The sequence below is a fragment of the Zootoca vivipara genome, chromosome 3, assembly GCF_963506605.1.
Source record: "Zootoca vivipara chromosome 3, rZooViv1.1, whole genome shotgun sequence".
NCBI classification, from domain to species: domain Eukaryota; kingdom Metazoa; phylum Chordata; class Lepidosauria; order Squamata; family Lacertidae; genus Zootoca; species Zootoca vivipara.
Genome location: NC_083278.1, coordinates 83,942,990 through 83,956,934, shown reverse-complemented (window position 1 = coordinate 83,956,934; position 13,945 = coordinate 83,942,990). Strand labels below are relative to the sequence as shown.

The 13,945-nt window shown below is 38.6% G+C and overlaps 1 protein-coding gene across 7 annotated transcripts in view; it reads left to right on the top strand.

Moving 5' to 3' along the window:
- Positions 1–13,945, top strand: part of BTBD9 (BTB domain containing 9) — a 148,355-nt gene that overhangs the window by 73,610 nt on the left and 60,800 nt on the right. For all 7 annotated transcript variants that reach the window (XM_035108137.2, XM_035108138.2, XM_035108139.2 and 4 more), the window contains one exon: positions 12,919–13,028. In XM_035108137.2, coding sequence (XP_034964028.1) covers positions 12,919–13,028 — 110 coding nt within the window. The remainder of the gene's footprint in view (positions 1–12,918; positions 13,029–13,945) is intronic.

The following is a 13,945-nucleotide window of genomic DNA, read 5'->3' as shown; positions in this document are numbered from 1 at the left end:
TACTTCCCCTGGTCATTCCCTCTGGATCTCCCATCCCTCCCTCCCTCTTTACTCACTCACCTTCTTCCCTACCCTAGGGGACACACACAAGTTCTCCAGTTCCTGGGCAGCTGTCCAATGCCCACTTGGAGTTTTGAAACACAGCAGGCAACCATCATCGTGGAATTAGTTAGTCATCCCGGGGGGGGGGGTTTGACAGATTCAGGGAGCACTCAGGGAAATCCTATCGTGCAAACAGAAATCCTTGTACTGATGCTACTGTGGGTTAGCAGTGCTTTGGGTACAACACTTTAGAACCCATCTTAAATCTTCTGGAGTCCTTTTAACATTCTAGAATTTTTATTTACTGATAGTATATTTTTTCCTAACATACTTATTTTCCTAATTCATAAACATCTTTTGGAAACAGTCAGGTTTGGAGCAGGGGTAGGCAACCTAAGGCCCGGGGGCCAGATGCGGCCCAATCGCCTTATAAATCTAGCCCGTGGACGGTCCGGGAATCAGTGTGTTTTTACATGAGTAGAATGTGTGCTTTTATTTAAAATGCATCTCTGGGTTATTTGTGGGGCATAGGAATTTGTTCATTTTAAAAAAAATAGTTTGGCCAACCACATGGTCTGAGGGACGGTGGACCGGCCCACGGCTGAAAAAGGTTGCTGATCCCTGGTTTGGAGCATGGTGTCACCAGTATGGGTATTACACCCAGCTCTATTTCTCCCTTCTTTATCAGTTATTATTTAATTGAATTTGTATACCCCCTTCATCTGAAGATCTCAGATCTTAGAATAGCTCTTTACTTGTTTTGCTTCTCTTAGATTTCAGTCCCAGCTTGTTGTGATTCTTCTACTACACTAAAGATTAGAATTACAGTATATTTGTGCTATGCAGTATTGCATGGAAAGGGGGCTCTTAACTTCTTGTATTATGACTATGCCCATATTGATCTAAATCCAAATTTTAGATTTTAAACAAAAAGCATTATTTTATTTTTTGGGGGTATCTCATGGCATTCTGTAAACTTATATCCAATTTCTATCCACTGCTAAACACATATCTCCTCATGTTATGCTTTCTAAGAATCCCCTTCCAAATATATCTGAAATCTGAAATCAAGTTACGATGCAGTCAGCTGCTCTGATGAATCATAAAGTTTGATAGTTTAAAATTACTGTGCGGCTTGTCAGTTCATGAGTAATAAGACATGAAGGGTTGAGGGAATCAGTGAAAAGTAGCCTCAAGTGATTTTAAACAAAAAGCATCCTGATTTTTCTCTTAATAGTAAATTTAGCAGCTTCAGTAATTGTTCAATTTTGTGAGCTGCTAATATTTGCATGGCACAGATGTCCATTGTAGTGAAAGAAAGACTGTAGTTTTCCTGAAAGGGGCATATCTGCTTTCTGTATTAGTTTTTCCCAACCCTTTTATAGTAACCCCCCTTCTTTTCCCACCCCTATTTTGCTATGTAAGTGTTGATTCAGCTGTGTAGGTGGTAAGGATCATGCATTTGACAGATCTGTCAAGAATTAGCATCTTAGGTTGTGCTGAATGACACGACAAATGCAGAATTGCCTTTTAATGCCTGCTCGTCTGTACAAAGTGAAGAGTGTTTCTGTGGCAGAAACAGCTTTGTAAGCTAAGGACAGTAATTATCAGAATGGGAATAGTTCTGAATAGTCTGAGGCATGTCAGCTGTGTAGTAATAGCAGCTTTAAAAGTTCAAATGGAAGAAGAAGCTTGGAAACAGTTTGACCCCCCCCCCCATTCCCATCCCCGTCCCCTTCAGATTTATTTATCTGTGGCATTAGCTGTTTCTTCAAATTACACTTGCTTTTAGTGAGCTAGATAACAAGGTAAAATGGTAAGTTGGTGCAACTGAGTATACACATACCCGTTTCCCTTGTCTTTTAAGCGTGTCAGTTTTAGTACACATGTACTGATCCATTATCATTCACAGAGTTAAAGACACATATTATGGAAACTCCAATCCTCTCTTTTCCAGACTGGTAACCATGTTAACTTCTTGCTGCAAAAGAAACAGAGAGCATTGTCCCACCTTTAATATTAACAAATGCATTATAGAATATGTTTTTGTGGACTAGAGTCTACTTTGTTAGATACATGTACAATCCTCAGTTTGCATCTCTCACACACATTCACACACATATGGGTGTCAAGGGAGAAAATGTAGAAGTTGGATGGATGCATTTAATCCCTAATTAAATTGTCACAACTACTTTTTGTATTTCATTGCCATTTAGCTCCAACTTTCAACACACACCCCTTTTATGTACAGTACATGCGTATCACAAAAGGTTATGCTATAATAAATTGTTTCATCTTTCAGGTGCTACAAAATTGTCCTGTTCAGAAGAAACCCCCTGCTTTGTTATGTGGCCTTCATAATGTGGATAACTGAATCTGTGGTACACAGTGTAATGGTAGTTGTTCACATCAAATAAGTCAGCTACACAAACAGAAATGATAGACATTAAAAAGCCTTTCAGTTTATTAGGAAAATGAAAGGTAGCTGCAGTTGTCTATAGAAATAGGTTGCTATAGATACAGGAAATGTTGTGAAAGGAAAATCGCTTCTGAAGTCTGTGTGGCTTCTCATGGGAATAGAATGTGATTTGCCCAGCAGATTTTATTTCTCTCTCCTCAAGCCCCCTCACTTCCCCATTTCCTCGTGGATATGAGAACTAGACTACACAAACAACAGATCAGATGGTAAAACTGTTCACCCTGCTGGGAGTAAGGGATAGCCAGAGAGAAGGGTTGTAGTCTAGCTTTCTCTTTGACAGGTTTGCTTCCTTTGTGCTATGGGGTTTGAAGAAAACATTCAAACATGTGATCCCCCAATTTGAAGTGATGAATTCTAGGAATAATTTTCAGAGTTATGGAAGAAGAAATCTGCTAATCTCTAAGGTTCCACAATATTCTTTCCTGTTACTGCACTGATGTGCTGCTTGTGTAGAGCAGATCAGTATACTATGGCACCTTTGTCTCTCACAAAGAATGATAAATATTACCCACATTTTCTTCAATTCAGGCTTTAGTTTAAAGCTAAATATATGCAGTGCCATTGATGGAAAAGTAAACAGCAACCATAGATACTGTATCACTGAAAAGCATAGGGATGGGAGAATTCAAGTGGAATGATCTCAGAAAAGCATACAAGTTTGAGGGGTGCTCCTGTGGTTAATAGGTCAGAAAATGCTATGTCTGTACTTAACCAAATCATTGTGTTAAAACCTGAATTGACAAGAACCTTTTGTTCAAACAAAAATTGTGTTTAATTTGGTAATCCCGTGGATTTATAATAGGCTTGATGAGATTATACTTTCCTCATTTGCAGAGGATAGCATGATCATGCCTTTTAGTCCTGCCTTGGACATGAGCAAAAGTACAGTCTTGACATTTAGTTTGAATGGGATGTACATGTGAAATCTGATGTGGGTATGCCCAAATCTCATGAATGACTTCTGTGTGTGATTCAGATTGTCTTCAAACCTATGCATGATGGGTTTTATGTTTATAACAGTCTCTTCAAAAGTTTTCCCCACACATGAATTGTAGGACAGGTGAGCCTAGTGTGTAGGTGAGAAGGCGCTTTATGTGGGGCAACCTTGGAAGGTGACTCTGAAACTACAGCTAATCTTGAATGTGGCTGCCAGACTAAATGGCCTCAACCCTGTATACCTGAAGGAGTGTCTCTATCTCCATCATTCATCCTGGATACTGAGTTCCAGCTTTGAGGGTCTTCTGGTGGTTCCCTCATTGCAAGAAGTGAGGTTGCAGGGAAGTAGACAAAGGGCATTCACAGTATTGTCTGGGTCTGTTCTGTGGAATTCACTCCCATCAGAAAGGAAGTAAACATCCATCTGACTTTTAGAAGACATCTGAAGGCAGCCCTGTATAGGGGAGGTTTTTTTTTTAATGTTTTATGTTTTACTGTGGTTTTATATTTGCTGGAAGCTGCCTTGAGTGGCTGGGACAACTCAGTCAGTTGAGCGGCATATAAATTGTTGTTGTTGTTGTTACTTACTTACTTATCAAACCTTTATTAGGCATTTTGCAAATAGTTGTTGTTGTTGTTGTGACATATGGTAAAAAATATTCTAAAACCGTAGTTGTATGTCAAAAGCATTGGGGAGTAGAAATTTCAGTTCACATTCAGTAATTGCATTTTCTGTCAACGTCATAAATTATATTTAAAGGATAAACTTTTTTATTTGCTGGGAAAGACTACATTTTTTTATTTGCAGGAAACTTTATTCTTGCATAGGGATTCAGACCAGAGAAACCCAGATCTAGTTATTGTGCCTTAAGCTCAACCTGCATGCTCCCACACTATATTAAAAAGGCAATAAAGTACCCAAGGGGAGCTTATCATTTCAGAAACTGTAACAGACAATTAGGATACATCATTGAATTGAAGGCAGAGCTCTGCACTCTACCAGGTAACACAGAAAATTTGGTGGAAGCTTAAGTATCATCTTCCTGCAACCATCATGAATTCCCTGGAAATCACCATCATTTATGCTGTTCTTTAAAATTGCAGTAGAACAAAGTTTTTCAGTGTAGCTGGTTGATCTGAGGCCTTTGAGTCTGATGGTTAAATAGAACTGCATATTGCTTGAATTTATCATTCAGACATAGCTAGTTTGTCCATTACGAAAATGTTCCATACACTCAGAATCCATTTGATTTCACTTGGAAGAAGATTAGGTTTTTATTGTCAGGCATTGACTTTTGTTTTTTTGTTTTTGTTTTCCAGTTGGGCTGAGTGAAAAAACAGACTTTAATTTATAGTCTTGAGTTGAAAATGCAATTCATAAAGCCAGGGTGCTGGAGTAAATTGTTAAGGTTGCAGATCTAATTATTTATAGAATTTATAGAATAAATTCCTACCACATGGATGAATACATGAAAGCTGTGCTCACCCTGAGAGAGAAAATAGGGGAAGCAAACTGCAGAGAGCTTTTGTTGTAGGAAACGGATGGGTTCTTAGAGTACAATTAGCTCTTTGTTGTGACAGTAGTACAAGTTGTTCAGTGGTAAAATAAATTGTTGTAGAAATAGTATTTAAATAATCTTAACTGCTGTGAAGATTAACAGAGCAATATATCTATCTGTTAGCTGGTTAGAGAGCTTTATTATAGCTGATCACTAGCGTAAAATACTCTTGAGCTGTTATCATATAATTGTGACTGTACATTTTTCCTTGTTGAAGCAGCAAACCACCCAGGGTGTTGAATGTTGCTCATTATGAGTGAAATCCAACACCATACAAGCATCATTACTTCTGCTTCTGCCCCCTGCAGCTCACTACGGACCCCAAAAACTACTCTAAATGGTTGGGGGACCCTCTAGTGTAGAAGTGGAAAATTGCATGGAGAAGGAGAGGTCCCACTGTATACATTAGCATCAGTTTTGTTTGTTTGCAGACATCATTGGATACCACCCCATTTACCCACTGGAGATGCTGACTTCATCTCAGCCTCTTCAGTATTGGTGGTGCACACTTTGGGCCCAGAAACAGATCAGAAGCCTCTGTAACAGTTGAGATGCATACTCCACAAAACATGGCCTGATTCTACACATGTGAATGCGTTCTGCTCCAATTTAAATTTCCTGATAGTCTTCAGAGGCAGCCCCACATAAACATCTCCCAGTAATCCTGTCTAGATGTAACTGGGGGTAACTGTGCCCCAGATCCACTCTCCCCTTGTAGGTGGTACTCTCAGGGGAATAGTCATGTGAATAAACAATCTGGCTGTGTTTTAAAGTTTGTTGGCTAGGCCTGTAGTTTTTAGAGTCTATGGGCAACATTCAACTAAGTTTTACTCAGAGTGAACCCTTTGAAATTAATGAAGATAACTAAGTTACAGTCTTTAATTGAAGTAGGTAAACACTGAGTAAAATTTAGTTGAATGCCATTCTTTGAGTATTGTCTTTATTTTCATTTACCTTTTTCAATTTTTCTCTTGACTGTCTATGTGTATAATTAATGACTACAACTGATTACCTCCAGCTACAACAATTTCTATCACCCTTTGCTGTTGGCCATGCTGGTTAGAATTGTTTGCAGTTGTTGTCCAACAACTTCTGGAGCTTGTCAGTTTGAAGACTTGTGTATCAATTAAAAATATTTATTTAGGTATCCTAATGTAATTCTCGAATAGAATAGAATATAGAATAGAATAGAATCATAGAGTTGGGAGAGACCACAAGGGCCATCCAGTCCAACCCCCTGCCAAGCAGGAAACACCACCAAAGCATTATTGACATATGGCTGTCAAGCCTCTGCTTAAAGACCTCCAAAGGAGGAGACTCCACCATACTCCTTGGTAGCAAATTCCACTGCTGAACAGCTCTTACTGTCAGGATGTTCTTCCTAATGTTTAGGTGGAATCTTCTTTCTTGTAGCTTGAATTCAGCTGTCATAGCTCAGTTGGTAGAGCATAAGACTCTTAATCGTAGGGTTGTGGGTTTGAGCCCACATTGGGCAAAAGATTCCTCTATTGCAGGATTTGGACTAGATGACCCTTGCAGTCCCTTTCAACTGTATGATTCTCTCAAAGTAGGGAACCCATATTAATTAGTGTTTGTGGACACATAAATTTGCTGCTGCCTGTGGGACAGAAAAACAATGCAGTACAGACACATATTCATCCCTGTGCAAAAAAGAGAGACAGGAAAAAGGTGAAATTATACGCTATCCACTCTCATACCCAAACCGTTGTACAATAAAACTTCTAGTGATAGCACTGTTGACATGAAACCTAGCTCTGTGAAAACACAGATTTATAGAAAAGAAATCTGTTTGGCAGCTGCCTTATTACTCCAAGTAAACAGCAAATGTGATAATTTATTTTGAGTTGCAGATAAGTAAGCATAGCTATTTTGACTCCATGTCTGCAGGTTATGAGATGACAATGCTGAGGCAAATGTGTTGATTAAGTAGAGCGTAGCAGCCATGCTGAAGTAACACTGCTGAACCTCTAGGTTTAATACTTAGTAAAGCCTGAATTCTTATGAATGTTTATGTGCAAGCAATTTTTATGAGAAATAAGCCTTGTATGTCCTATGGAGAGGTGTAGCAGGGAATCCTTGTCAGTTCCATTAGTACATGGTTTAGCTTACAACGAAAAATATAAAACAAAGTTTTCCAAATAGAAGATTTCCAGGGATGCCGAGAAATGTACCAGTTGAACAAATCTGTGCAAAACATTTGTTCTGCTTTGATTTTTCCTTCAGTTTTCACTTGGGAACTGAATAAAGCATACAAGCAGCAATGGATAATATCTGAAATAACCCACATTGGAAATATTCCTTGTACCCTGTTCCATGGCAGACTCTTGATGTGATGAGTTAAGGATTGCTCCCAGCAAGCCTAACAAAGCAGGTTAAGCAGTTCTCCTTCCACTTCTCCTGAGCTTGTTGAGGGATTAAAAACAAGGTAATAATATGTATACATATCAGTACAAACTCTTTAACCTAAAAATGAATACAAGCCCTATACATAATCTTGCAATGCAATCCCATGCATGCTTTAGTTGGAAGTAAATCCCACTTTGTTCAACAAACTAGCATGTTTGTTTAGGATTAGAGCATTAGAGTAGGCCTTTTAATGGTTCCCTAAGTATGGGATAGAGTTTGAATATATATGAGATAATAATTTGCTGATGGACAGCAATGAAGTAAATTAAATGTATTTTGCAAGAAAAGTGCATGTATTAATCATCCTAATCTTCCTTCAGTTGAAAAGCAACAGTAAATGTTCACTTGTTACAATTACCATTCCTTCATAACTCTGAAACACGTGTATGAAAACAAACCTGATTGCTGAAGCATCGTTGAAGGAAAATTACGGTACTGAAACTGGAAATTGTAGATGGGTTGCTTTAGTACTCTTGCCAAAACTTTGATTCTCATCAGAGGTGGACAATCTGTTGTGTATCTGCCATCTTCAGCCCTGTTTAAGGTTTAATTATCTTCCATCTGCTTGAGTTGCTCTGGAGGACCTTAGAGATACTGAAAAATAACCACACTCTTTTTCTAGCAGTATCCCCCTGAGAGTTTGGATAAAGACAGTTGTCTGCTGTGCCCTTATCAGTTTGGAGGATCAGGCTGACTTTTTAAAAAATGACATTGGTGGGGGCAGGGAGAGGCACACATCTAAAATTTTGGCCTTCCATTCATATATGATTTTTATGAAGTGTGACATGAGCTGTCATTGGCCCTGTGCCATGACCTGGAACAGAAGGCTTTAAACCAATTAGGTCTTCTTACTCTGTTTCCTATAACCATACAATTGCTATTAAGCTACTTTATTATTTGTTGTCTGACAGTAATCCTTGTAGACAGTAATTTATCAAATGCTGCCTCTTGGGGCAATGCTGCAGGGTAGAGGAAAGTTTCTCTAGGTTCCTTAATTTCTCAAGTCCACATCTTTTAGATGTTTTAGATCTCACTGAATAGAGCCATACTTCTGAAATACACAACTGTGTTATGCCTATCTAATTAAAATATTCCTATAGCCAGAAGACAGAACTCATTTATCTTTCCTTTGGTCATCACCTAGCTACTTGAGGTGTTTTATAAATGGCAATATAATAGAGTATAATTACAGGTATTTCTTATTGTACTACCTACCATCAGCCTCATCTCCTACTTCAGTCTCTGTGCATATTTGTGTGTACCTTCTATTTCACAAGTCCTTTTAATATGTAAAATGAAACAAGGAGCCCATTATTCTGTCGTATATTACTTGTAACAATTAGAAGTTGGATAGTATACTAAGACAGAGGCACATCGATATTGATATAAATATAGAGTGCACCAATAGTATACAAAATAGGGTTGGGAAACCTTTTAAAACTCAAAGGCCACATTCCCTCATGTCCAATCCACTGAGGGTTGCATGTTAGTGGTGAGCAGGCCCACCCATGCACACCCTCACTCACACACTCTGCCCTTTTCTCCTTCTCCCACTGTGTGCTCTCTGCAGTTTCTTTTATACACTTGAGAAGACCATTTCTCAGTGTAGGGAGAAGAGTATGAGCAGGAGCCGAGCAGAAATCGCTCCCTCTGTAGACTGCCAGCTTGCTCTGATACCCAAAGAAACCAGAAGTAAAACATTAGTTAGGACATTCAGAAAGGTTCCAAATGGTCCCAATTGAACTCTGCTGCAGCCAAAACACAGGTGGGGAGTAGAACCCCACTAGGAAAGATCCCTAGTGACCGTCACTTTGTTCAGCAGTTTGGTTCTTCTTTTTTGGTGGCAGTGATGCTGCCACCAGTAAAATGGGACTGGGGGCTAATGTGCCATTCTGAAATGCTTGATAGGTTGGATAAGGCCTGCAGGCTGGTGGATCCCTGCAGTGGTGGACCTTGGGGTCTCAGCAACGCCAAAATCCCCCCCCCATCTCGTGCTCTGTTCTAAATAACAGTTGTGGTATCCCCTACTGTGCCCCCAAGGCTCTGCACTCACTGCAACTGAACTGGTTGTGCTCCCCTAAATATGCCTCTGTTGCCTGTCCCTGATCACTGTTGGAAGACCCCCACTTACTTTCTCTGTTGGAGTGCCATTGCATGTCATATCCCAAGTTTCAGTTAAAGCAAACCTTTTATATAAAGCTGGCTGTAGAATTTGGAGGGCCTTTGGGCAAGACATCCTTTGCCAGACCTCCCTCCTACAGTGAGTCTGCTCCTTACTGCAGCAGGTCTAGGGGGATCTTGTCAGTGGGTCCCTGATGGGCTTTGGCCCACAACATATGCACAACCAAAGCTACTACATTAGAGAGCTAGAGGGACTTACATGCTTTTCCACTCTTCTTGCCTCATATTCTAGCGCTCTGAGCATGGAAATATTTTTTTCATAGATAAGTATTCCATAATATAATTTCTCTGCTGCAGCTTGAGGTGGTGCAGACAAGACATAAATCTAGCTCTTTATCTATGGTTTGTAAGAACTGTGCCTGTTCAATTCCTAAAAGAGAAGTGACGTTGGATCACAATTTATTTAAGACAAAGCAGTGTATTTAAGCCATTTGGGTGCCATTGAAATACAGGAGAGTAAACTGGTTTGGATTTGGCTGAAAGTAACCTAATGATAGCCATGTGCATTGCAGAGTTTGAATGTTCTGTCAGGCATTTGGGGGGGGGGGGGTTATCTTGTATTCCACCAGTAATTTCCCTTTGGAATGGCAGCCTAGAAAATTTACTGTAAGAATAATTTATTAATTTGATATTTTTTTCCTGAATTTGGACTTTGCTTCTTCAAAGTTTCCCCAAAGCTCTTGCTGCATTCCTTTGCATCCAAACTGTATATAAAAATGCAATTTTTGACATAATGTGTTTAGTCTTTGGAGCAAAAAAGGAATAATTTCATTGGGAATTGAAACCATGCCACAGAAATAAATGGTTTAAGCTTCCTCAAGGATAATTAAAACAAAACTGATAAATTAGAGATTCACTGTTTGGAGACCATGGTATATGAATTGTTTAAATAAATGCATGGAACTTAGTGGTAAGCAGAGTTAATAGTTTTTTAAAAAAACAACAACAAAGTTTGGCTGAAAACCTCCTAAATTTCCATCAGAAGATTTCATTTTTAGTTAAGCTAAGGTTTTAAACATTGCTAGCATGATAAACAGCCCTGATGTTAAAAGTTATATCATCTTTAATGGAAGATTATGTGGAAGAACTGGAATATTGCTCTTAACATGTCACATTTGATGAATAGAAACTTGTTAATTTAATAATGCTTCTTCTTTCACTTTGGAGGACAGGAAATTCTATTCAAATGATTTTTGTTAGTTATCTTTTCCAGCTCAGCAGAGATGGCATGTTGTACTCCACTTGGGATTTTCCAGAACTTTTATTAGTAGCTTCAGCTGTTCATTAACCTCTGAACTCTCACTCTCCCTTTAGAGAATGAGGGGAACAGATTGATTCAAGGTTAATGCTTGTTTATAGAAGGTGATGTCTCAGAGGTAATACAAAGGGTGAATAGGCCACTGTTAGCAAGAAGTGTTCCATCTGACTTTGCCGAAGTATTAAGAATTGCAAGCTGTGCAGCCAGGAGTGAAGTTCACAGGTATCTTTGTTAAACAAAAAATGCTCAAATAACTTTAAGTAAGTGTTTAACAGCAAGGGCTGGGATCCAAAGAATCATATTGGAATTTTTCTTTTTTTATTTATTTATTAAAAATAAACTTTATTAATAATTATTTAAACAATACACTCACAAACAAACACTTACACATATAACATTAACATAAAGGGGGGGGGAAATTAAGAAGAAAGAAAAAGAAAAAACTTGTCAGAAACAATAACTTAAACAGAACAATATTATAATATATAACAATATTATAATATATCCAAATCATAATTGTAACGTAACAAAAAATAGCAGAACTGACATAAGAAATCTTAATCATCAAACAAAAAATAAAAACTTATAATAGGGCCAAATAAGAATAGACAAATCATACATTCTTTCAGAGGGTCATCCATAGTTGGCCCCCTATTTTCCCAAGTTCTAGTCTGGTTCATCTTGACCATTAGTGTTAAAAAGCTAACTGCCCTCCCCCTGCCCTCTCCCCCTGATGACTTCCAGTCATTCCTATATGTTGGTTGTCTTTCTTTCTTCTGATGCATACTCGATTTAGTTTTTTCCCTTCTCTCAAATTTCCTTGCCCTTTCCTACCTCTGCCACAAGATTCGCTTATCCAACCTTATTTTTCATATAAGATTCAAAGGATTCCCAATTTTTGCCCACTTTTTCCCTGCCCAATCCTTTTGAAATCCCATTTTTAATAGCCAATTTTTTATATCCCACTACTTTCAATAGCCAATCTTTTATATTTGGAATTTTATCACTTTTCCAGTTTTGTGCGATTAGAACTCTAGCGGCTATGGTGCTGTACATTACCACACATCTGTTTTCGGCCTTAATTTCATCACTTAACATACTCAAAAGAAATATTTCCAGATCCTTCTTGAATGAATTTTTCAACATATTCCGGCCTGCACTTTTTCTGCACACTATAAAATCTGCTCCTGAAGCTTGGGAGCCCCACCACCACACCACCAAAGCAAGATATAATGTGACACAAATATTTCTAGTTGAGGTTGGGTGGGGTGGCAGCAATCCCTCCCTCTGTGAGCAAAAAGTTTTCTGCTCATACATGGAACTGGATACAAACCACAGAAGCCATTGTGTGTTTCAAGTGATAATGTGGAATGTGAATAAGGGCATGACAAAAGATAGAGGTTCATTTTTGCAGGTGAGGAGGATTGATTTATTGAGTTTGTCTTTGATGTATAAAACCTTTCATTATGATGAAAACTTTCTGAATAATATGTCTTCAGTGAAAAATGGAAGCCTGGGTTTTGTAGGGGCTTTTGTAGTTTTGAAGTGTGGATGTATAATGGACATGTTAATGGTGTTGAATTAAATAGCCTTCAGTTTTTGTTTGCGTCGAAATCAAATGCAATCATGTTTTGTTTTGTTTTTAAAGAATAAGCCTGCTAAATTTATTGAGGTTGCATGCAAAAAAAAGGCTCAAGCTACTGCTCCCCCTAAGCACTCATTTATATCTCTGCTAATACCACTTTAGTGCAGTTACTAGATATAATGTGTGACAAGTTTTTGGTCTGCCATCATTGTGCTAGCTACTGTGTTAGACTGCTTTCCACTTGGTGGGATATTTTCTACCCCAAATCTATTTTTTTCAGTAAACCTATGGGGCTTGAGAATTGCATTGTGCCCCAAATAAGGTGCCTTCACCCAGAGGAGATAATTAAAACTGATCCATAACATAGTTACTTCTAGCATAATTGTTATTCCAAGGCATGATGTAGACTTTCCACATTTTCTTAACTTCTGCATTATTTCTTCCCTTGTAGGTACATCAGAATAGTTGGAACACACAACACAGTGAACAAAGTTTTCCATATCGTGGCTTTTGAATGCATGTTCACCAACAAAACCTTCACTCTTGAGAAAGGCCTGATAGGTAAGTGATGTGACAGAGCAAATAATGCAAATGTTAGCCATGAAAGCAGAATATAAATTTATGCCAACTCTTCAACACATTATAGTGTGTTAATAGCATTGCTGTGTGTCTAGTGGGATGGAGTGTTCAAGTATATGCCACCATTTAATTGCAGTTCCCATTATGAAAAAAGATCATATAACCATAGTAATGTTGGTGTGTAAAAATGTAGGTGACTCCATAGTCTAAATGTCTAATGCCTTCATTGTGCAGGACTTTGCCAGTGTCTGCCTTCACATTTCCTATATCTGTATGATATTATGACACACCATAGCCTCATTCAGGTTTCTTTATAAAAGAAATACATAAGTGGGGAGGGGAGTATGGATGATCACAGTGGCTCCATGTTCTCCCCCTCCCCCCCCCCCCACATTTTGCTTTAAATAAGCTCAGTTGGTTAGAGCATGGTTCATGATAATGCCAAGGTTGTAGGTTTGATCCCCGTATGTGACAGCTGCAGATTCCTGCAGTGCAGGGGGTTGGACTTGATGACCCTCAGGATTCCTTCCAACTCTACAATTCTATGATTCTAAGGTAGCAGAAATCCGAATAGGCCTAGCATCATTTATTGGCCTTATGCCAATAACTATATTGTGCTAGGTAGTAATTGCCAAAAGGGCATATGTGGACTTCCTAGGCTGCTTTGTGACATCAGTGTGGAAGATTAGAATTTGTGGTGCTTTGCTGGCTCAGTAATCATTGCTCCTCATCATAAATAATTATTTGCTGATGTAACAGATCATCAATTCAGACTCTCAGATAAATCAGGTTCTTAATCATAATTTCTTTTCAAGGTTGTCCGGTGTTGTTAAAGACCTTAAGTTTCTAATAGCAGCCCTGGACTGGCTTTCTGTGTTTGCTGACTTGAATGAGAGCAA